Consider the following 25769-nt stretch of genomic DNA (forward strand, 5'->3'; position numbering starts at 1 on the left):
TTGTCAGATAACGATATCTGACGTCTGATGGGTTTGCAGTCAGTTTTGGACGATTCCATTCATTTTAATGCAGTCAAAAATCGTTCAATCATTCATCTGACATATCTGACCGTGTGTATGCTCCTTTAGGTGCAGGATTTTTGCTATTCAGTTGGGTACAGGATTTTTTATTTTTTTGAGCTTCGGGAGGTTTTTTTTTTTTTTTTGCGCACCTCCTGCACATGAACAATTTTTCCTAAAATCCTCAATTTTAGCAAAAAAGGTTGATAAATGCTCTGGAACCCCGATGGCACCCCTCCTAATAACTAATTAAGCAATTGGAAGTTTCCAATCAGCTTAATAAGTCAGTAAATACTCACCTTCCGAAGCGCTGTCTTCTGCATCCAATGTCGGGACCTGGTCTCCTGCAGCAGCGTGTGTATAAGTATGTTGTATGTGTGTGTGTGATTGTGTGTGACCGCCATTTGTGTAGGAGCCTCTCCCGGAGGCAGCTGCAGGGAGAACTACATCTCCCATCAGCCCCCTCCACTCCCAGCAGCTCCTTCGACTCCCAGCAGCCCCCTCCCCAGGGCAAACATGGAAGGGAGATGACCGGAAGCCGTGGAGACCACCAGAGACTAGCGGAGCGGTAAGTAGTTTGTTTTTGGTCTCCTCACACCGTGGGGTTGTCAGTGCTGAAACCCTGTGTGCATTTTTTTTATTTAAATTGAATAGTGCGGGTATGGGGAGCGGTATTTTACATCGCTAAACCTTGCCCCCACTTGAATATGTCTCTCTGTTATCCTGTTCTTTCTCAAACCCATAGCACAGTATGTTGGTGCGTCTTAGTCACATCACATTGCGACTTAAACGCATTTTAGACAAAAAAGAAAAAAAACGCGAAAAAGACGCCTGGAGCTAGAAGAATCTCAAGGGACCTGGCACGCCCATAGGGACTTTATAGCGTGACTACAGTAAAGATGAATAAGGACACATCTGTAGCGTAAGGTAGTATATCTAGCTTCTGCGTCAGCCCAATATCTCCAACATAATCACACAAACATATATTATTAGCGGCAGGAACAGTCCTGATTAAACAGGGACACACACACATTAAGCTACTGGTTAAGCTGGGTGACAGCAGACTGTGCGAGGAAGGCATAGCTGGAAGCTGGCAGCATACCTGGTCCATTGAGACATGCTTTCCATGGTAATCCAGCCTTATTGGAACCTCGGAAGTAAATCGGAACTCCCTGAGCGGAAGACAGATGATAGACAGATGAGATAAGGGAGAGGTGTAGCTTAGAGGTCTGTGTAACAGGGCCCTGCGTGTGTAAGACGTACCGGAAAAACACCGGCTGGTCGCTGAATGAGTCGTCGTCCTCCAAATTGTCCCGCTCCTCCGTGAACTCCACGAAGTTCAGGTCGCCATTTCCCACCGGCTGATTCTGTCCCAGGAATGAAATCACCGGGACTCGTTCTTGAGAGTTCAGATGTTTTGGCAAGCGGCAAGTGACGTCAGAACCTGGCGCTCGCTTTACTGAGAATACAGGACGATGACCAGACAAGTTAACAAAGTGACATTACAGCACCAGCCGCTTATTTGTCCTGTCATGAAAATACGCTACTATGCTGCAAATGTGGGACGGACTTTATAGAGCGATTATTACTACTGACCAGAGGGCAGAACTTTAATACCCGCGGAAGCCGATGCAAAATGCAGCGCAAGTTCGTGCGTCTTTTCACACTGCATGGGCCTTGGAATCACCACAGGCTATTTTAGTGCAAGCGAAGGTCAGAGAGGACGTGTCAGTGGAACTGCGGGCTGTGCAGTTTTGGACAGAACCGTAAATGAGACTGTACCCCGATTATAACGACTAAGGGGCTAATTCAATTAGCCGAGGGGCTTACCACACTGGAGCTATATCTGCTGGAGCTATATAACTACTGCTGCAAACCCATTCGGTAAACCGCCGTGGGTGAACTTAATGCAAAAATGTAAAAAATTGGGCAGTAATTGAATAGCTCTGGACATTAAATCCAGAGATTTAGCCTTGCGGTAGTCCCTCGGCCATTTTTTTAATTCAGTATTTTTCCTTGTGTCTCTCTGTCCCAAGAGGTCAAAACACTATTTGAAATCAATATAACAAAGAGCTTGGTTCAGTCTTCGTTTAAACTTGCCTTCCGGATCCGGTGTCACCAATATTTCCACTTCTGCAGAAAGACTTGTGAAAAAATCCTTTAGGAAAAACAAGGCATCCTGCAAACAAAGAAGATGGAGATAAAGGTTACAGTGGTTATTTATATAAAGCTGCAGATTACTCAGCACTGTACAGAGAATAAGATACAGTTCCTAAAGATCGGGATCTAGAAATAGTCCATTACACCAGTTCTTACAAAAGGGATGCTATGTGTTACTCGTGTGTGTATCCAACTATTAGGTCTCGGTGACACTAGCATGGTCCCATTACCTAGGTGAGCTGAAGAAGCCTTGCACCAAGAGCCGTACCACTAAAGCCTTATGGTGAGTACACACATAGCGCTCTGTCAGCGATACGATATCGCTGGCAGATCGTTATGCACCCTCCCTGGTATGCTGGATGATCAATATCGATCATCCAGCACACCACCAACTTACCGACGACTATAGCGACCCGCGATTGTCGATCGCGGGTCCCTATAGTAACTTGCTCGATATCCAGCAAGTTGACCGGCATGTACGGCCGATGGACGATATCGCCATCGTCCAGACGTGGCCGCGCATCGCTGGTAAATTGGTAATGACCTTTTAAATGAATGATTTCAACGATAACGGTAATGATATCATTATCATTCAAATCGCTCTTTAAAAATCGCTACATGTGCACCGTAAGGCTTTGACAAAATAGTGGCCCTGGGGCCTGATTCAGAGCCGGACGCTATTTGTGCTCGCTCGTTCAGAAAAAGGGGCCGGATATTTAAATAGAGCGCTCGCTCTTTGCGGTCTGTTGACGCCTCTATGTCTGAACGAGCGAACGAAACATGCGCTCGCTATTTTTAAAAAAATGCCCCTGGCCGCTCGCATCATACGTCATGTCCGCTATTTATTAGATTAATCGAGTACATCGAAAGGCATCTGAACTGCTCGCAGTGCTTGTGGTAGCATTTTCCTACCGCTATCACTGCGAGCAGTTCAGGCTAAGAGACAACCGGTGACGTGGTCGATGACGCTGCTTTGTTAATTATGCACACCCTTAAAACGCCCGTTTTGACCTTTAAGCACGCCTGCGTTCGGATCTCCACTCCCCGTTTTCAAGCACCTTCCCCTGTTACCACCCACAAACGCCTCATTCTGTCACTCAAATTAGCAGGCATTCGCTATTTTGTGAGCACACAATTTCCGACCGCAATGACTGGTTGGCGCATGCGTATTACAACCCAGAAGCATGCGCAGTTGTGCGAACATCGCTCGGAGCGAACGAGCGGCCGCTTACGAGCGGCTCTGAATCAGGCCCCTGATTCAGAAGGTCTAGCTGAAGAGGGAGGGGCAAAAGATGACCAATCAGGAGACCGGCCAGGCTGCTATACCAAGTTCATCTTGGCCAATGGAGGTATTCAACAACACAAAACACCCAACCTTGTCTGCAATGCATCAATGAGAAACGTCTCAGAATCATCTGGGAACTTGTACCATAGAGGGACCTATTCTGATTTTGACAAGACATCAAAGTACCAAAAAAAAACCAAAACTTTAGGGCAGAGGTGCATTTCCCATGCAAAATGTAATGAGGTGCATATACCCACCCAAATCCTTAATGTACTGCTTTATATATAAATGTCACTCTTATTTCCAACAGTCGTCCAAAAGGAACAGACACAAATAGTATGAATGGTCGGCCACAACTTGATATAACAGAACGGTGCCACTAATATGAACAATGCACAATCAGAAGTGTACGGGCCGGCAAAGCTAAGTGACGCACAAAGTTATATAAGGACGCCGTCTGCCGCACGTGCGCAGAACAGGCAAATTCATGTTCACACTACAAAATCTGACTCCTCTCGAACACTAAATGAGGCCCGGCAGTATTTAAAATAAGTACTATTAGGCGATGCTGTTGGTTAACGCTGCTTATTTCCGGCACACCTCTTTGTGTTTTTAAAGCTGGACGCAACGTGAGCAAGGAAAAGATCAGCAATGTGTATATACTAGGGAAGTGCGTAGGTCATGCACACAAAAGCTTATTATTTTATTAAGCAGAGCCTTTAAGCATAAATGAAGAGTAACAGAAGATGATGGTGTGGTAACATGACATCCCTGATTGCAGTGCGTAGATTTAGGAGTATGAGCCTCAGATCTGCAGCAGCACTGCTGCCCTCTACTGGAGACAATCTGTTACTGTCCCATACACTCTACTTCACCTGGTCGACGTTGAGGCGAATCGGCATGAGCGTCACTCGCAGACAGCATTCCTGCGGGGAATGGGCAGACTCCGGGCGCACGTGTAAGGCTTTGATTGTTAGCTGGAAAAATACAGAAGATTTATTGAAAAACTAAAATGTCGTAGTCTGCCTGCCATGTGTCAGTATAAAGCACATACTGTGGGTTATTTATACTTTATGTGCACAGTGAAAGACCATGTTCTCTGTTGCTGCTGTGTTTTAATAAATATTGGTATTGCACGGTGGCAGGAGAGTGCGGGAGAGGACAAGGGCACAGGGAGGGGAAAGGCTGGGGCACACAACAGCTGAGCAGGGCCCCACATCCCTATGGTAAGATAGCAGAAAGCATTGGTTAGGGTTAGGTAACCAGTGGAATGTGAAATGTACGGGGACTGCAGACATACAGAGCCGGCACCTCCCACGTAATCTTTCCATATACTGTATGTGGGAGATTACACATAGTCTCTGATCCACTGCTGGTCCCACTGGGCTCATCCATCAGTTACCTTCTCTGTGCGACCTACTGAGTTGAAAGGGGATCCCGACTAACCAGCTGTAGCAAAATGTGATAATTTGGCATCTCAAGGCTATTTATCATCACAGGGTGTGGTATATTTAGTAGATATTCAAAATGTTGACATGTTCTAACCCTAACCCTAATTGCAGCCTAACCCTAATCTAACCCCAATTGCAGCGTAACCCTAATCTAACCATAACTGCAGCGTAACCCTAATCTAACCCTAATTGCAGCGTAACCCTAATCTAACCCTAATTGCAGCCTAACCCTAATCTAACCCCAATTGCAGCCTAACCCTAATCTAACCCCAATTGCAGCCTAACCCTAATCTAACCATAACTGCAGCGTAACCCTACTCTAACCCTAATTGCAGCCTAACCCTAATCTAACCCTAATTGCAGCCTAACCCTAATCTAACCCTAATTGCAGCCTAACCCTAATCTAACCCTAATTGCAGCCTAACCCTAATCTAACCCCAATTGCAGCGTAACCCTAATCTAACCCCAATTGCAGCGTAACCCTAATCTAACCCTAATTGCTGCGTAACCCTAATCTAACCCTAATTGCAGCCTAACCCTAATCTAACCCTAATTGCAGCGTAACCCTAATCTAACCCTAATTGCTGCGTAACCCTAATCTAACCCTAATTGCTGCGTAACCCTAATCTAACCCTAATTGCAGCGTAACCCTAATCTAAGCCCAATTGCAGCGTAACCCTAATATAACCCCAATTGCAGCGTAACCCTAATCTAACCCTAATTGCAGCGTAACCCTAATCTAACCCCAATTGCAGCCTAACCCTAATCTAACCCTAATTGCAGCGTAACCCTAATCTAACCCCAATTGCAGCGTAACCCTAATCTAACCCTAATTGCAGCCTAACCCTAATCTAAGCCCAATTGCAGCCTAACCCTAATATAACCCCAATTGCAGCCTAACCCTATTCTAAACCTAATTGCAGCCTAAAATTGCGTACACACTAAACAAAATTATGCACGATCTGGCCGATTCCGACGCATCGGAACGACAGATCGTGCATAATATGTACAAATCGTGAGTGTCCACTCACGATCACTATGCGCATCCCCGCTGGTCTAACATTGCATGGTCAGATCTTGCCTACTGCAGGCAAAATCTGGCAATCTTGTACACGATCTGGCGGCGTATCATTCAGTATTCATGCCTGAACGATATGTCGTTCGGATCCGCATACGATGCTTGCAGGCATGGATCAGGGAGACCCGGGCTGCAAGCATGAAGATACAGATGCACGGACGGATCTCATTCCCTGGCCGAAGCATTAACCCTGACCGCTAGTTAGCCCAGGCCGGGGATTCTTGGGGAGGAGAGCCTTACGCCTCTCAGCCAATGAACGGTTCCCACCATTGAGTTCATTGTAATTCTACAGCAAAAGACAATATTTTTACTTTTATCAAATACACCACACACACAATCAACCCGGTAGCCACTGGCCACGGGTGCCGGGGATAGCCCCAGGCTATCAGCCTAGGGTGCCCTGGAGAACGGGACCCCTTTATTGGTGAGAGTCCCCAGCTCCCCAGGGACCCCCGGCCTGGGCTAACTAGCGGTCAGGGTTAATGCTTCGGCTGGGGGACACGGTGAAAGGGCTCTCCTTGCTGTGGCATTAGCCCCCCACTAGAAAAAGTCTGGTGCTGGTTCTGGTAAATACAGGGGAACCTACTAATTTTATTCCCCCTGTATTTCCAGAACCGGATCAGAGTGCTGGTTGCGCAAAACACGGGGAACCCCTACGTCGTTTGTCCCCTGTATTTTGGTAACCAGGGCTGGTCGTTTGTCCCCCGTATTTTGCACAACCACCACTGGGCCAGTAAAGCCTGGGGCTAGTTGCTCTTTTGGGACGGGGGGAAATGCTGCACCGTTTTTTTTTGTTTTTTTTTTCAATTTCACAGAGGCTTTAGTTATCCCTGATCCGTGCAAGCATCTGTCTGTTATCCTGCACGATCTAAAGATCTGCAAATCTTTAGATCGTGCACGATAGATACTGTGACACACTGTGCAGCTTTTGCTGCACATCGTGTCCTGGAGTGCTGGGGAGAGTTCAAGGGAAATTGCACACGATATCGCAACGTGAGCACATTGTCTAGTGTGTACACACCTTAACCCTAATTTAACCCTAATTGCAGTTTAACCCTAAATTAACCCTAATTGCAGCCTAACCCTAAATTAACCATAATTGCAGCCTAAACTTAATCTAGTCCTAGTTGCAGCCTAATCTAACCCCAATTGCAGCCTAATCTAACCCTACTCGCAGCCTAACCTTAATCTAACCCCAATTGCAGCGTAACCATAATCTAACCCCAATTGCAGCCTAACCTCAAATGCAACCTAACCTCAATTGCAGAATAACCCGAATTGCAGCCTATCCTCAATTGCAGACCCATGGCGTATCTATAATGGGTGCACACCCTGCACACACACACATATATATATTAGGGGTGTGCACCGGCCACTTTTCGTGTTTTGGTTTTGGATCTTTCTTCGTGTTTTGGATCTGGATTGGTTTTGCCAAAACCACCCTTCCGTGTTTTGGGTTCTGGGTTTTGTGTTTTGGATCTGTATTTTTTTTTAAAAAAAGCATAAAAACAGCTAAAATCACAGAATTTGTGGGTTTTTCTGCTCCTATGCAATTATTAACCTCAATAACCTTCATTTCCACTCATGTCCAGTCTATTCTGAACACCTCACAATATTGTTTTTATGGCCAAAAGGTTGCACCGAGGTAGCTGGATGACTATGCTAAGCGACACGAGTGGGCGGCACAAACACGTGGCCCATCTAGGAGTGACACTGCAGTGGCAGACAGGATGGCAGTCTGAAAAACTAGGCCCCAAACAGTACATACTGCAAAGAAAAAAAAGAGGTGCAAGATGGAATTGTCCTTGGGCCCTCCCACCCACCCTTATGGCTGTATAAACAGGACATGCACACTTTAACAAACTAATCATTTCAGCGCCAGGGTCTGCCACATGACTGTGGCTGAAATGATTGGTTCGTTTGGGCCCCCACAAAACAAGCTGGCAATTAATGTGTCCCTGCACAAACTGGCTCTACGGAGGCAAGATGTCGTCCTCATCCTCCTCATCCACCACCGATTCCTTGGATAAAACAGGAAAAAGGGATTTAGGTGTCCCTGGACTGCTTACGGTCTTAGCCAAAGTTTCTGAACTTGACAGTAACTTTTTATGAACGCGCTGCAGGTGCCGTATAAGGGAGGATGTTCCTAGGTGGTTAACATCCCTACCCCTACTTATTTCACCTTTACATATGGTACATATGGCAAGACAGTTGTTGTCCGGATTTGGATAGAAATATTGCCAGACCAAAGAGGTGGAATGTTTGGTCTTCTGCCCAGGCATGACCGTGATGGGCTTTTTCATCCCACGGACAACAACTGTCTCCCCGGAGCCTGATTGAAACAAACCACATCACCATCAGAATCCTCCTCGCCAACTTCCTCCTCAGTGCCAGCTACACCAGTATCCTCATCCTGTTGTACTTCAACAGTGACATCTTCAATTTGCATATCAGCAAGTGGACTGTGGGTGCTCCTTTCAGCACTTGCAGGGGGCGTGCAAATGGTGGAAAGAGCCACCTCTTCCCGTCCAGTGCTGGGAAGGTCAGGCATCGCAACCACCACCACACTTGGACTCTCCTTGGGGATTTGTGATATCTTCTTAGAACGCACAGTTTTTCGCTGTGCTTTTGCCAGCTTAACTCGTTTGATTTTTTTTAGTGGGAGGAGTGCTTCCATCGTCATGTGAAGCTGAACCACTAGTCATGAACATAGGGAAAGACCTTAGCCATTCCTTGCCACTCCGTGTCGTAAATGGCATATTGGCAAGTTTACGTTTCTCTTCAGATGATTTAAATGTTTTTTTCAAGGTCATTTTCCTGAACTTTGTCATTTGGGATTGTATGTGCCCTCTACTATGACATTGGGCATCGGCCTTGGCAGACGACGTTGATGGCATGTTATCGTCTATGTCATGACTAGTGGCAGCAGCTTCAGCACTAGGAGGAAGTGGTTCTTGATCTTTCCCTATTTTATTTTTATCGGAAAAAGTTTGGTCCTCCATTTATGTTATATTGATATATACGTTCGGCTAAAGGCGCACACAAACACAGAAAATAATTTTTTATTTTTGTTGGAGACTAGTGCACTTTGTGGGTTACACCACCCTTTAAGAAATGAGCCAGCCGGCCCTTTACTTATGGGACACAGGCGCACGCTTGGCGCTGCTCCTTTGTTGATGCACGTGCAGCCACAGTGCACACAATTCACAAACACAGAAAATATTTTTTTATTTGGTTTGGAGTGCCCTTTGGGGGTCACAGCACCCTTTAACGGTCAAGCCAGCCGGCCCTTTACTTATGACACAGGCGCACGCTTGGCACTACTTTGTTGATGCACGTGCGGCTACTGCGCACACAATTCACAAACACAGAAAAAATATATTTTTTTTTTGCACTTGGGGGGAGCACCCGTGACGGACAGAGCACCCCCTGGACAACACTACAGCACCCCTTTAGGACTGGGACACTGCACAGGACTTTGTTGTGCAGTCAGTTGTCCCTAGGGGCTGTGTCCACTCCACAGTCCAGCCAGCCCCTATGGACTTTGAAGTAGTGGACACAGCCCCTATTGACAACAGCAGCACAGCGCAACACTACTCTGCACTACACTACACTACACAGCGCGCCGACGTGGGTACCTTATATAGGATCCAAAACCCGCGAGACCCGGAAGGCGGGATGATGACGTTTTGCCTCGATTTCAGATCCGAGTCAGGCGGGTAAAGTCGAGCCTGACTCGGATCGGCCTCGGATCGGGGGAGTTCGGATTTCAGAAATCCGAACCCGCTCACCCCTAATATATATATTAATATATATATATATATATATATATATATATATATATATATATATATTAGTTAGTTATACTTACCTCTCCGCAGGGTCCAGAGGGAAAATCATTCTCCTGGTGACTTGAGCATGCATAGTAGACATGTCCCCGAGAATAAAGGTGCAGGCGCCATTTTCCTGGAGACACACGCATGCACAGTAGACATGTCCCCGGGAATAAGGTGCGGGCGCCATTTTCCAGGAGACCCAGGCATGTGCAGTAGATTCTGGCACCAACTCAGAATCTACTGCGCTGCCAGAGAGGAGGGGGCCCACATGAATTGCAGACTAACCCTAATCTAACCCTAATAGCAGCCTAACCCTATATTAACCCTAATCTAAACCCTAACATTGGGTGTCCACATTCTGGCTGTCAGACATCATGATATTTAACATGTTGATATTCTGCATGTCAACAATGTGACTGCATACTGTCCCAGCTGTGGTCAGATATCCGATGGCGCATTCATTCACAGTCAGGGAAAGGGCAGCTTTGTAGCTATGAGCAGACAATGGTCCGGTGTCACTATCTGGGTTACGGTTACAGCATTGGCAGCAGGTGAAAAGTGTTCTGCTGCCTAATGATTCCCTAATCGCAATGATCCCCCCCGAGCTACAAATCGCCAAAACCACTAACAGAGAATGAATAAGACTGTGCTCAGTTCTCTGGGCACTGTGATGGCCGTATTCCCAATAGGTGTCTGAGCGCCTCTTATTTATACATGACTGGTAATGGACACTGATTGGTGAATGGCACTAGTCATGCACCAATCAGAGTGTAGGTGGGGGTGTGACTATACTAAATCACCAATAGGTGATGCTTACTGTTGGTATTACAATATGTTCATGCTCTATTTATTATAATAGATAATCATTTATAAAGTATAAGAAGACATAATAAATATACATATCTCCACGGTTACCAGCCATTCATAAAATTTAGCATGGGAATCATCGGACGCAGACGTCCCTTACTGACCATTATACAAATCAACCATCTCTTGACTTAGTAATTCAGGCAATGTCTATGGCCTAATGTACAGGAAAATGGTTTCTGGGCTAACCCATTACTGTGGGAATTGCTCGTGAGCTCAAGACGGCAGCTAGGATTTGGTGCCTCTATGGCTGCTGGTATGGTGCAACCGGAACAAAATATTTTATATAAAATAGACTACAAAAATGGTCACAATGATGGCAGATATAGAACAGCATACAATGCAGCGGTTTCTCTTATATGACACAACAACCGGATACACAAAAAGTTCACTTCCTTATATCTATGTCAAAGCAGAAGCTGTGGCTGAACATATAGATTGTTTTATCAGTTGCTTTTGTTTATCAGTTGCAGAATGTTCGCTGGAAGCTTTTTATGTGGCTCTAGCACATCTGATAATATTTGAGTAGACATGAAGCCTCTATTATAGGGGATCCTTGGCTACAGCAGTGATTGACACATTGCCAGTGGCGGATCTAGGAGTGAGCGATCTCCCTCCCTCGCCTCGAAGGGGCAGGCTGCCTGGGGCCGCACACTATATATAACCTTCTGGAAGCCGAGAATCCTGCCCTGGCGCTCTGATTGTGTAGTAAGCACACCGGAGGCACCAGCCCCTACCGGTTTCTCAAACACAGATATGATGCGGGGGGCCATAGAAGCCCTCTGATTGGTGGTTGGCACGGGTCATCCACCTATCAGTGTGCAGGAGGGGGTGTGAAAAATGAAAAAATGATCCCTCCCTTTCCCATCTGCGACCACCACTATTCTGTGCCATCATGCTATAGGGACCTGTCGTAAGATGTGTTTTCACTGGTGCGTCTTGAACTGTAGGACTACGCTCCCTATGCCGGCCTCACCAGTGACATGATGCCTAGGGGGCAGGGTCTCTGCCTCTAAAAGTAGAGTACTGCCCGGGGCATTCACACAGGATGAAGGGTGCCTGTCTAGAGTACCCTTGGCAGTGCTACTGGCTGCAGGGTGCTGTTCCAGGCATTCTGCAAGCAACATGCTGGTGCCGTGGGGCAGCGATGATGCCGCCCCCCAGGATCCCGTGTGACGGCTTTGCTCACACACTGCTAGCTCCGGCCAAGACTAGTGACTAGTGGCAGTTTTGAGCTGCACTTAGTAGGCTGAGTCCCACTTGTCCTTAGCATCTAAGAAATCAAGCACCAATTAAGCATCAGGCAACTGTAACTAGCACTGGAACCAGGACTGCATAGTCCGCCCGTGCTACGTCTTACCATGTTGGAGTGCGCTTTCCTCGGCATCTCCTTACTGCTGTACAGGTGCAGGAATTTATTCATCTGCGATGAGGCCAGTCTGTCTCTGATCTCCAGGTCCTGGACAATGAACACCTGCCGAGACACCGGCTGCTCCAACAGCATGGGTTCAGTCTCCGGATCAGCCTGCGGGTATACTTCATGCTGGAACTTTACCTGTGTACACAGAATAAAAATACAAACATAGAAATTGCACCTGCCAGGGGAAAGCGCTTTCCGTGACTCTTCCCGTATATAAAATAATGTGACGGAACACAAATCTATATACAGCTGCCAAAATTACAAAGCAAAGGACAAATCAGATGTACTCATGTACAAATACAAAGACCCACTTAATTTCCAAATTGTCTGTATAAACTACTGAAGGTCATAGTTTTGTATTTTGTATCAACTAATATATTACTCATATACCCTCATCAAAGATAATAATTTACTAATATGTTTTAGTTGAATTTTTCTGTTCTACTACTGGTCTGTAGACTTGCACTTATTGTCTTCCACCCCTCCCGAGTCTCCTCACCCCCTTACATTTCACTATCTATAGACATCATCTGTTCTATCCCGCAAGGCGCATGCAACTCCGCAACCTGACACCTTCACCTTCAAAATATCTCCAGGATCAGGAACCTCTGGAGGCAATGAAGACCGTCATCCGCTGATTGACTGGACTACTGTAACCCGTTACCTGGCCTCCCTGACTCCTGCCTCGCTCCAATCCACGTCCATCATTAACGCTATTGCTTGGCTGATTTTACTCTCCAACCGAGCTGCTTCTTTCTCTCCTATCTACCAGGCCCTACATTGGTTCCCTTCCTCTACACAGAACCCAAAAGTCCTCGCACTCACCTATAAAGCCCTCACCAAATCCTCTCCCCCTACATCTCTGACCTAATCTCCCTCCACACTCTGGCCCAGAATGGGTATGAAGTCCCAGCAGCTGAAGATCCTGACAGGGCAAGTTAGTGCCCTATCCTTCTCTCCCCCTAACCCTAACCTCCCCCCCTGTGCCTAACCCTAACCTCCCCCAGGGGTGCCTAACCCTAACCCCCCCTTATCGCACCCTAAACCTCCCTGGGGGGCGCCTAAACCTAACCTCCTCCCGGGGGTGCCTAACCCTAACCCCTAGGGGTGCCTAACGCTAACCTCCCCCCCAAACCTAACCTGACTACGCTCCCAAAACCTAACCCTCCCCCCCTGCGGCTAACGCTAAGGGTGCTCCAGACTTACCTAGTTCAGTCTGGCGTCTTACGGCGTTGGGATTAAGATAGGTGTCGGTAATTCAACGCCTATCTTAACTCCCTTGCCGGGACTCGGATATCGGTATTGAGACCGGCGGCCGCTCATAACGACATCCCCTCTGGACCACTTCCCTCGGCCCATGATTCCAGACTCTCTTCCCAACCGATTTCCTCCTTCCAACTCCTGCCTCCAAGATTTTGCCCGTTCTATTCCTTACCACAGGAACTCTCTACCTAAAGGGCTCTCCTCCTCTCTGCAAAGCTTCAAAAAGGGCTCTCAAAGCCCATTTCTATATAGAAACCAATCAGCTCTCCTCCTAACCCACCACTGTTGTCCACGCACAGTGAATCACCCCTCTGTGTCACCCCTGTCTGCCCCTGCACTATAGATAGTAAGTGCTTGTGAGCAGGGCCCTCTTCTCTCACGTGCGGTTCTTTTCCTCACTTATACTAACATCGCCTCACCCCTCCCAACCCTCAGGTTCAGGCGGTGGAGATTTGTGGGTAGGATGGCTGTATACGCAGTAATGTTTATAGGGCTAGTATCCTCCTACGTTCTGCACCGTAAGTCTTTTGCACTTTATTTCTTGTTATGTTTGCCCTGTATCTGTACATGCACTTTGTAAGGCGCTGCGGACTCCTTCAATAATGGATAAGAATAATAATAATTACCATGAGCCGGGACAAGACAAACATTTGGTAGGGGAGTAACAAATATAAAAGGTAGTAAGAGTAGGAAGTGTAACAGGGTAAAACACACAGGATATCATATAATACATGCACAATTATATATATATATATATATATATATATATATATCCACTATCTTCATTGTACAATTTGAATGTAAGGTTTCTGTATCCACCTGGTGGCCATATATAATACTGCAGCATTTTCAAAACTTGTTTAAACACTCCCAATTACCAGGGCCGTAGCTAGAGTAGTGCAGCCGGTGCCATCACACAGGGCACCACAGGTCAGGGGGTGATGTTTGGGCATGTCACATTTCTGTTTACTATTATCATTCTTACTTGTAGCTTCCTCTTATTTCATCCCCAGCATCTCCTGGCCTCCCCTATCTCTTCTCTGGCCCTTCCCCATGAGGCCATGGCCCTCTCTCAGGTGCACTATATTATGTCCCTATTTATCCCCAGTATCTCCTGGTCTCTCCTATCTCTTCCCTGGCCCTTCCCCATGAGGCCATGGCCCTCTCTCAGGTGCACTATATTATGTCCCTATTTATCCCCAGCATCTCCTGGCCTCCCCTATCTCTTCTCTGGCCCTTCCCCATGAGGCCATGGCCCTCTCTCAGGTGCACTATATTATGTCCCTATTTATCCCCAGCATCTCCTGGCCTCCCCTATCTCTTCCCTGGCCCTTCCCCATGAGGCCATGGCCCTCTCTCAGGTGCACTATATTATGTCCCTATTTATCCCCAGCATCTCCTGGCCTCTCCTATCTCTTCCCTGGCCCTTCCCCATGAGGCTATGGCCCTCTCTCATGTGCACTATATTATGTCCCTATTTATCCCCAGCACCTCCTGGCCTCCCCTATCTCTTCCCTGGTCCTTCCCCATGAGGCCATGGCCCTCTCTCAGGTGCACTATATTATGTCCCTATTTATCCCCAGCATCTCCTGGTCTCTCCTATCTCTTCTCTGGCCCTTCCCCTTGAAGCCATGACCCTTTTTGGGTGCATTATGTCCCTTTGAAAAATGAAGGGGGCGCCAATGCTCTTTCTGGCACAGGGCACCAAAAAGTTTAGTTACGGCTCCGCCAATTACTGTAGGTCTTCAAAACTATTATTTCTGTAAGCACTCCATTGATGAGGCACATAATCTTCTTTCTTTACAGCCAAAATATGGTGAAATATTAACTTTAATTGAAAAGTTCCCTTAGCGCCTGATTCTAAGTTGCACGCAGCTCTGCCGAAATTCCGTACACCGTTCCTGTAAGGAATCGAATGCGAGTATCCGCCTGTAATCTCAGTCGCACCGATCTCCGAGACTGCATCGTTCCTCCATCATTATTACCATCAAGGCCTTCCATTAACCCCATGCCGGGTGCAAGAGATACAACTGAAATAGGTGTCCCCTCCCTGTACATGTAGCTCTGGCTGTACGCCCACGTAAGGGTCTAACTGAGAACACCCTGCTGCCCAGTAACGCTCATTTCATGGCCTGAGATGTGTCAGACTCATAAGCGCTTAGAGTTACACAAAGACGTGTACACCTGCAGCGGCACAGTCGTGAGCTGCAACAAAAAATAAATGCGGTCTTGTGTACGACTCAGAACAGGATCATTGGGGTAAATGTAATAGCCACGCAGGCATCAGTGAGATCCTGGCGAGTCTGACAAATGTTTTAAAATGGCAATCACTTAAAAGGCAAAACCAACCTGGTTTTGTCTTTTAAAAGATTGCAACTTTAAAAAAAAAAAAAAATAGGGCTCATTCGCTGGAATCACCGCGATGCCTGCATCACGCAGTCTACTACATTTCCCCCTTAGGGCCACATTCAATTAAAGGCGAAAAGTCAATTGCCGGACTTTTCGCCATCATCTGAGCTTTTGTTGGGGATGAAGTATCGGGGGCGCGTGCCCGCGTATCCCCGTATTCAATTTGGAATTGGCGAAAACGGGGCCCGGCGGAAAGGTAAGTATCGAAAAGTTCTGTTACTTTACTGGAGATCAGCCTGTCACCCCCCAAAAAATGCACTAACATGGGGGATCACTATGGGTACCCCCGAAAAGCCCTGCTAAAGGTATTTAGGGTTTTTAAATGGTCTCTACAGGTGCTTTAATGTGCCTTTTTAATAGTGGTGTAGAATAGCATTTAGTGTAATTTTTTTTTTTAAATAACTAGTCCCATCAAATTTGGGGTACATGAAAATGGGTGCAAGCATATTTTGAAGTCCCTGAAGTGGACTTTAAAAATTATTTAAAAATCCACCTGCCGCAACCAAACCCCCCCCCCCCTCCGAGTCTATTTCGCTAGTTTATAAGTTTGTCCCCCAACTTTTTTTTTAATTCGCCCCCCAAAACGAAACCACTTTTTTTGGGGTGTTCTATGGTACTTTTAATTTTTTTTTTTTTTAACACAGATTACTTTTAGGGGACATTCCAAGGGATGCAGGGTACTTTAGTCTTAAGTCTGCACCCCAAAACCCCAATTCTGCACTTTTTATCGCCACCCATTCTATGGTGAAAATTATCCCGTGTCTTTGAAATTGAATATGGGGATAAGTGAAAATTACGTAAATCGGCGATAACGGCTTTTCGCAGCCTGATTGAATTCGGCCCTTAGTGACCCAATTGGCCTAAATTACCATAGTGCTTGCTTAGCTGTACAATACAGCATCTCCTGAACGTTCCGCAAGAAGTGGTCTACAAACACGAAGGCCCTGTACACCACGGAGAGGATTATGTCCCCTCAACCTCCAGTCCATTTTAGCTATACAGTATGGAGGAGAGAGGTGAGCTCGCAATAAATGGTCCCTGAGGAGAGAGGTCAGAGGTCAGAACACGTTCAGCCGTCAGAGGAGCAACACAAAACAATAAACATCTGCATGTACTGGGCCTTATGCCGGTATAACGCTCCTGTACCCGCACAGGGGGAGATGAGCCGGCAGCTCTGTGTATGACACCTGTACTGGGCACGCAGCACATCTTGCCTTAGTCAGCTGGATTTCCATCAGGAAGTCTTGGTTTCTTCCTCGGCCGCCACGGACCGTACTGCTGGCTCTCCTGGTGGGTGTACTGGACGGGGAGCTGTGGGGGCTCCTGGAGACAGCACAAAGCATCCGTAAGTCACAAGTATTATAGTATACAGGGTTTTGTCACACTATAGTATTATAACCTAAATTATTTATAAGCTGTTCACGGAGGAGGGGGTCTCGGTCATTTTAAAGCTTTGTTCAAGCCCCAATATAATTAGAGGCCACCTGTGGCTTCCAGCTGTTGTGGAACTAAAAATCCCAGCATTCCTCCACTAAACCCTGGCTGGGCTTGCTGGGAAGAGCCACAACAGTCTCCTAAGACCGGCCTAATGTATTGCTTTGATAATAGAGCACTAAACTTGGTGCCGCTGCCTACCAGGTATAGATCTCCTGCGCTTTCATGTGCAGGCTGCCCGTCGCTGAAGGCCGGCCATTCCCTCAGCCAGGGATACTGGCGTTCTCTCCCTGCACACCTACAAACAGCATTGATGCTATGGATTGGACGGGGGGGTTGCTGGATTGTCCGGGCAGCTAACCTACATCTCAGGAAAACGCTTTTCTCCTGGCAATGAGGGGAACCCAAAATGACAGATAGAGCTGGGCATTAATTACATTAGAGGGCAAAGACCCTGCAGCTTGATAATGGTGGCACCAAGATCAGTTCTTCTATTATCAAGGCCGTACATTGGGGCATGGTGGTGGTGGTGGTGGTGTGGGGGGAGCGCTGATGATTTCATGTGTACATCATGTAAAATAAATGCTGATATAAATATATATATATAATACTTACATGTAATGCTTAGAGGGGGAAGCAGAAGGGTGAGAACTTCCGAAATCTTTGCCGCCATACAGGTGCCAAACAAGCGAGACCTCTTTTACCACATATCGGACGATGGGCACAGGGAAATGTATTGGGGCCTTGCTGGTGTCGGCTTTCCTCTCAGGAGAGCTGAAATAATTCTCTTTGATCAATATTGCATCATGAACAAGCTTTCTCACGCATGGCTCCTCGTCCTTGTCCTAAGAGAATCAGACAGAAGTGCGACACGATAATGACGTCATTTTCCGGTAGAAGTGTCATACATGAACCACCAAAAATCCAACAATGGTGGCCATAGCATAACTTCTCCTTGTTATGGCCATTAGCACACTGGTGTTTCTCTATCATCATATAGGGGACACTGGACCCCCCTGGGGATACAGAATCCCCTACACAATGTTGGCACTTTAAATAGGTGTTTAGCTCCTCCCTCTTCCATATCTCCATGCGTTTTTAGAGTGTCCACAGGACAGGGGGCTTATTCTACTAATGTAACTTTCATTCAATTTTACTTTCCTTTAGTTTCCTCTGCAGATAGAGGCCAGAGAGTGCCGGAAACAGGAGCTGGTGGGAGAGGTTCTGGTCCTGAAGGTTCCTCTCGCTGTGGGAGGTCTCCTAGGGGGACTCTGACACCACTGACATAGGTTGGGACCGTAGGCCATGTGCTGCCACCACAGGCTGGTATAGAAGCAAGGTAAGTGCCTCCTCCTTCATGGCGCCAGTGAAGAGGATGAGAAAGCTGCAATCAGCTTCATGGGGCCTGCAGAGCTCTAGTCTCAGTTTGGGAAGCCTGGACAGGTGCCTGCAAAGGCTTCCCCACACTGGTCACAGTCGAAGCACAGGGGGAGAGTCATTCAGGACAGCTTCTGGGCCGTAGGGGAGGTATGTACCACAGGCTCATGGCACCTCCCTCCCTCCTGACGTCAGCTATACAGACGAAATTTAGTCCACAGCAACACTAGTACCAGCAGCTGCAGCTCCCCTCTGTGGGATTGTATAAGGGACTATGGGCCATATTCAATTCCAGGCGAAAAGTCTGAATCCGTGGTAAAGTATCGCGAGTGACATAATTTCACCAGGCAGAAAGTTTCCGCCGTATTCAATTTTTACGACTTTTCGCCGGTGTGGAAAGTCAATACAATGTACCTGGCAAAAAAGTTTCGAATAGCCGGCGGAAAAAAAAAGTGCAGAATTGCGGTTTCGGGGTGCACAGGTGCGGAAACCACTCTGCACCCTTTGACAGACCCCCAAAGGATAACTGCGTAAAAACAAATGGCAAAAAAAAGAGGAACACCCCAAAAAAAAACTTTGAAAATGGGAACGAAAAGTAGAAAGTGGGGGTACAAACGCAAAAACTAGCGAAATAGACTATAGGGGGGGGGTCTGATAGTATGGGGGAGGTGTTTTTTCTTTATTGCAGGTGTTTGCTGAAGGTGCGTTTTTTTGCGCAATTTAAAACTTGACTTTAGCGATTTTTAACTATGCTTGTACCCATTTTCAAGTACCCCAATTTTGACAGGTCTACTAATTGTCGCCAAAAAAAAAACCTGCTTAATGCTATTCTTCACCACTTGTGCAAAGCCGCTATTTCGGAGTAATTGACAGCACTTAAGTTTCCCAAATAGCTTCAGGGGGGCTAATCGGGGACATCTACATTGATTCCTAATGTTAGTGCATGTTTTGGGAGGTGTCAGGCTGATTTCACCAATTCTGCCAACACATTTCGCCTGTTAAGAGTTTCGCCGGGATGCGTTTTCGCGTCCTTTAGAATTGAATACGGCGAATAGCGGGGGCGCGGACGATAAATTTCCGCAGCTAAAACACGTGAAGTTGCCGAAAAATACGGCATGTCGAGAAAGTATCGCGGGTGCGAAACTAATTGAATACGGTCCTATGTGTTGTATAATCTGCACATTGTACTGCTGGTTTCTGTGTTGGCCGGGAGGTGGGAGTTCTATCGTGTAAATCTGCATTTAAATGAAGAGGCTTCTTTTCAAAAAAACATCTTTGTAACTTAAGGTTCCATTTAAATCAAGACATTGTAATTCAAGCACTAGGACAACATCAGTCTACAGAAGAAGAGGGATCTTTTCACTCATTAGGGCCTGGGAAATCTATGTCACAGGGATACTAGATTACAGATGATCTTCTGGTTGTATATGAAAAGGGTTTGCCTGGGTATAAACATACGGCTTCTAGATGGATCACGGCTGTGATTCTTCCCGCTTACCTGATCAGCGAGTACATTCTGGGCACCGTGACCGGGGACTTCATTTGAGCAGGTGTTGCGCAAATATCAGGTTTTTTAGAGCAAACTTTAACAAAAGTTTACAACGTCAATCTGTTAGCGGCTGAAGATGCCAGCGATAGGCACTGCAATCCTGTGAATGCCCACACCCTAATGGGAGTAGCTTTAGGACTTTCCTAGGGTCCATCATAAGAAAAAGTATTTATAGAGCCTCATGCACCCACCATTTTATGCTCTAGTTCTCCTGTTTAAAGTTTACTAAAACTATTTTTTTTTTACTTTCAGAGAAATATTGTTTCTCTCGTTTTTAGAATCCTGGGGAGCTTGGTTAGGACCAGAACAGAGTATCCAGCAGTATGGGGAGCTTGGTTAGGACCAGAACAGAGTATCCAGCAGTATGGGGAGCTTGGTCAGGACAAGAAGAGAGTATCCAGCAGTATGGGGAGCTTGGTTAGGACAAGAACAGAGTATCCAGCAGTATGGGGAGCTTGGTTAGGACAAGAACAGAGTATCCAGCAGTATGGGGAGCTTGGTTAGGACTACAACACAGTATCCAGCAGTAAGGGGAGCTTGGCTAGGACAAGAACAGAGTATCCAGCAGTATGGGGAGATTGAAGGAGATCAACATTTGGAATATTTAAAGTGCCATCTTTCTATCGGAGACCCCAGCGGCCAATCCAATGGATTCGATGAAAAGAATACAACAGACATATAAGAATCCCATCACTGTTACCCGATTGTTGGATTGGTAAAAGTGTTACTGAAACTCACCGATACAGATGATTTTGGAGCATACAGAATGCAGAAGTCATCGCTTTCAAGTGGAACATCGAGGATGGCGTCACATATGAGATGGGGAGTAGCGGACGTGAACGTGGGACTGGATTCTTCAGACGTGGTTCCACTTTCATCAGGAAAAAGGAAAAGATCAGAGCAAGGGGGCTCCTGTGGTTCACATTTGCCTTCAGAAAACCCTTAAGAAAGCAAGAACAGCTTTGATTAAAATTTCACCCACTGTCTAGAGTTACGCAGCATATAGAATCACCGGGAGCCACTGACATCGTACATCAACGGCATCACGTCTTCTTTGAGAAACTATTAATGAAAGTACAAGGTACAAACTGCTATGATGTGGTCACCGGATCCTGGTTTGTGGTGCCCAAATGGAAGTTATAGCCCAATGTGCTTGGTGTATGGATGATTGTGTGATGCTGATTGCTGCAGAGAGGGGAGAGTGCAGGGTATATAGGTCATGGACGGCACTGTGCACTATAATATGGCACCAGATCAGGACAATTCCCGCACTAGGGAGACATCACGGAAGCTCTCAAGGTGTCACTTACACAAGGTGAGCGGATATACACACTTTATGGGCCCAAAGACTATCACACCAGCCGGCCATTGTGACTTTATATTTGGTAATATACTTACCAGAAGTTATCTATAGAAGATTCTGGAACACCCTACACATCCGGTGCTCTGCATAGGGATCCCTTTTTTTTTTAGGAGGGAACTTTAGTACAGTTGATCTACATAGCTCAGGGTGACCCCGTTTGATGTATAGGTTGATATGCTAATTGTTTTCCCTGACATCAACCATTGTTTTGTATTTCCTTAATTAGAGATATGGATCTTATTAATTGCATCTATGTGTGCAATTTATCACGATAATAGATATATAGCATAGGTCTGTCCATTGTCCCTCATTGTTCTATACCCACCTATGCACTGTTTTTTGCAGTTCATCCTAGTCCTTTTACAATTTTTCCATTTGTGTCAGCATATCAGAGAGTTTTTCTGACTATGCACCAATCATAATTATATTTGTATTAGATTATGCACATATGCATTTTATGCTATATATTTAGGATTATAATTGAGTACAATTGAACAAACCTCTTTTATTATATGCAATAAATGTATTTTTATCTGTCTGTTCTGTATTTTATTGGTCCGGGTTAGACGATTGGCGCTATTATTTTATACTGCCTCTCCTTAGATTTATGGGTGCCATTGGACCCCTAGAATAGCAGCCTGACACCTTCAGCTGTGAACCTGGAGGGCACCCCATTTTTTCTACACATTATTAGGCTGCCTTCACTGATTTGTCCGTTGTGTGATAAAGTTAGGAAAGCAGTCGTGTTGCATGATGGTCTCTGTAGTCCTAGAGCGAGGCTCAGTGCACTGTAACAATAAGCTCCTAAGCCTACACCAAACTACAACTCCCGGCAGCACGTGGGCAACCTCTCTTCTCTCCCAGCACTAGTTGGATAACCTGTCTGTACAGGGACGCACCATTTGTGTACCCGGAGTTGCACGGTAGCGCTGTGGGGAGGGGCACAATGCAGAGTTGGCAGCGAAGTTGGCGTAAATCAATCAAACGAAAAGTGAACGTAAAAATAGCATATTTCTTGTTGGTCAGCATGGACCGCATTTGCTTAAATACTTACTCATCGTTGCCTACGAGAGAACAGCCCTTCCCACCCCTGTTCTGTCTCTCCGGTTGTCAGGTTTGATACGTGCAAAAATGCGAGCGGATGTGCATAACCACATACAATAGGGGTAAGTTCCCTTTCTGGGCGTGCACAGCGCATGTAACGCAAGATACTCTGCGTCTGGGTGTGCATAGCGCATATAACGCACGATACTCTGCGTTCGGGCGTGCATGGCGCATGTAACGCAAGATCGGGCGTGCGTAGCGCATGTAACGCAAGATACTCTGCGTCCGGGCGTGCATGGCGCATGTAACGCAAGATCGGGCGTGCGTAGCGCATGTAACGCAAGATACTCTGCGTACGGGCGTGCGTAAGGCAGGTAACGCAAGATACTCTGTGTCTGAGCGTGCATAGCGCATGTAACGCAAGATACTCTGCGTCCGGGCGTGCATAGCGCATGTAACGCAAGATACTCTGCATCCGGGCGTGCATAGCGCATGTAACGCAAGATACTCTGCGTCTGGGCATGCATAGCGCATGTAACGCAAGATACTCTGCGTCCGGGCGTGCGTAGCGCATGTAATGCAAGATACTCTGCGTCTGGGTGTGCATAGCGCATATAACGCACTATACTCTTCGTCCGGGCGTGCATGGCGCATGTAACGCAAGATCGGGCGTGCGTAGCGCATGTAACGCAAGATACTCTGCGTCCGGGCGTGCGTAAGGCAGGTAACGCAAGATACTCTGCGTCCGAGCGTGCATAGCGCATGTAACGCAAGATACTCTGCGTCTGGGTGTGCGTAGCGCATATAACGCACGATAATTTGCGTCCGGGCGAGCGTAGCGCATGTAACGCAAGATACTCTGCGTCCGGGCGTGCATAGCGCATGTAACGCAAGATACTCTGCGTCTGGGCATGCATAGCGCATGTAACGCAAGATACTCTGCGTCCGGGCGTGCGTAGCGCATGTAATGCAAGATACTCTGCGTCTGGGTGTGCATAGCGCATATAACGCACTATACTCTTCGTCCGGGCGTGCATGGCGCATGTAACGCAAGATCGGGCGTGCGTAGCGCATGTAACGCAAGATACTCTGCGTCCGGGCGTGCGTAAGGCAGGTAACGCAAGATACTCTGCGTCCGAGCGTGCATAGCGCATGTAACGCAAGATACTCTGCGTCTGGGTGTGCGTAGCGCATATAACGCACGATACTTTGCGTCCGGGCGTGCGTAGCGCATGTAACGCAAGATACTCTGCGTCCGGGCGTGCGTAGCGCATGTAACGCAAGATACTCTGCGTCCGGGCGTGCGTAGCGCATGTAACGCAAGATACTCTGCGTCCGGGCGTGCATAGCGCATGTAACGCAAGATACTCTGCGTCCGGGCGTGCGTAGCGCATGTAACGCAAGATACTTTGCGTCCGGGCGTGTGAAGCGAATGTAACGCAAGATACTCTGTGTCCGGGCGTGCATGGCGCATGTAACGCAAGATACTCTGTGTCCGGGCGTGCATGGCGCATGTAACGCAAGATACTCTGTGTCCGGGCGTGCATGGCGCATGTAACGCAAGATACTCTGTGTCCGGGCGTGCATGGCGCATGTAACACAAGATAACCTGCGTCTGGGCGTGCATAGCGCATGTAACGCAAGATACTCTGTGTCTGGGTGTGTATAGCGCATGTAACGCAAGATACTCTGCGTCTGGGCGTGCATGGCGCATGTAACGCAAGATCGGGCATGCATAGCACATGTAACGCAAGATACTCTGCGTCCGGGCGTGCGTAGCGCATGTAACGCAAGATACTTTGCGTCCGGGCGTGCGTAGCGCATGTAACGCAAGATACTCTGCGTCCGGGCGTGCATAGCGCATGTAACGCAAGATACTCTGCGTCCGGGCGTGCGTAGCGCATGTAACGCAAGATACTTTGCGTCCGGGCGTGTGAAGCGAATGTAACGCAAGATACTCTGTGTCCGGGCGTGCATGGCGCATGTAACGCAAGATACTATGCGTCCGGGCGTGCATGGCGCATGTAACGCAAGATACCCTGCGTCTGGGCGTGCATAGCGCATGTAACTCAAGATACTCTGCGTCTGGGCGTGCATAGCGCATGTAACGCAAGATACTCTGCGTCCGAGCGTGCGTTCAACTCTGCATTAGTCGCTGTAAGTGTAATTCAGCTAAATACAGTTTTGGAATTAATGGACATATAAAAGCACAATAAAATAAAAATATATAGAACAAAACTGTCCAACAACTAGTCATATTCGTACGTCCCACTGAGAGGAGTTAGTTAATAATATAAAGTATAGAGGAAGGGGGCCTAGGATGGAGGCCTGGCACATGGCAATACGTATGTAGTTATAGTAACATAAGGACCTGGTGACAGATCTGCATTAAGTTACCGTTCAGCTGAGGTTTTACAGGAGAGGCATCCTGGTACGTGTCGGAATCCTCCATGGCGTCACTCATTAAATCGCGCAGGATCTGCTGCTCTGCCTCAGCCAGCAATGGTCCGCGGGAGCTGGAACCCGTAGATGCGTCACTCTGCAACATAATGATTTTAAAGGGAACCCATCAGTAGATGTTTGGTGAATTAATAGCATTGTTTAATAATATAGTAACTTCAAATTCAGGTGAACCCAAACTAACAACAATGATCAACCATCGCTGCACAGACAAAGAATGGGATCCGTGATCCCCAATGAAGTCCGTTAAACAAAAAAAATGAGGAGTACAAAGGGGTTGTGTATAAAATCCTGGATGTCGGGACGGCGCTGGTCAGAATACCGACTGCGGCATCCTGACAGACAGAATTTCCGACACCCATAGGACCGAATGGCAAGTGTTTTCCAAAACCCCTATCCCAATCCTCCCTCCCCTGTGCCTAACCTCCCCGCCCTAGTGCCTAACTTTCCTCTCCCCGCACCCTAACCCCCCCCCACCTAGTACCTAAACCTAACCTCCCCCTCCCCGCACCCTGATCCTAACCCTCCCTCCCCAGTGCCTAACCCTTCCCCTAGTGCCTAACTCTAAGCCCACGCCCTAACCTCCCCCTAACATTGCGATACTGGTGTCAGGCACCCGACCTGTTGGGATTGCGGCGCTGATATTTAATCATCGGCATCCCGCACGCTGGGATGCCGACTACATCCCATACAAAGATATCCCTTTTCTTCTC

General features: G+C 47.2%; 1 protein-coding gene across 4 annotated transcripts in view; it reads right to left on the reverse strand.

Moving 5' to 3' along the window:
- ATG2B (autophagy related 2B) overlaps window positions 1–25769 on the reverse strand; it is a 106146-nt gene that overhangs the window by 14812 nt on the left and 65565 nt on the right. For all 4 annotated transcript variants that reach the window (XM_088464257.1, XM_088464256.1, XM_088464255.1 and 1 more), the window contains exons 30-38: window positions 24994–25135; window positions 20928–21130; window positions 17879–18108; window positions 17044–17152; window positions 12098–12292; window positions 4381–4482; window positions 2161–2239; window positions 1324–1519; window positions 1163–1232 (exon numbers count right to left, since the gene is read on the reverse strand). In XM_088464257.1, coding sequence (XP_088320383.1) covers window positions 1163–1232; window positions 1324–1519; window positions 2161–2239; window positions 4381–4482; window positions 12098–12292; window positions 17044–17152; window positions 17879–18108; window positions 20928–21130; window positions 24994–25135 — 1326 coding nt within the window. The remainder of the gene's footprint in view (window positions 1–1162; window positions 1233–1323; window positions 1520–2160; window positions 2240–4380; window positions 4483–12097; window positions 12293–17043; window positions 17153–17878; window positions 18109–20927; window positions 21131–24993; window positions 25136–25769) is intronic.

This window comes from Taudactylus pleione, unplaced genomic scaffold (genome assembly GCF_031769625.1).
Source record: "Taudactylus pleione unplaced genomic scaffold, aTauple2 ptg001623l, whole genome shotgun sequence".
Taxonomy (NCBI): Eukaryota; Metazoa; Chordata; class Amphibia; order Anura; family Myobatrachidae; genus Taudactylus; species Taudactylus pleione.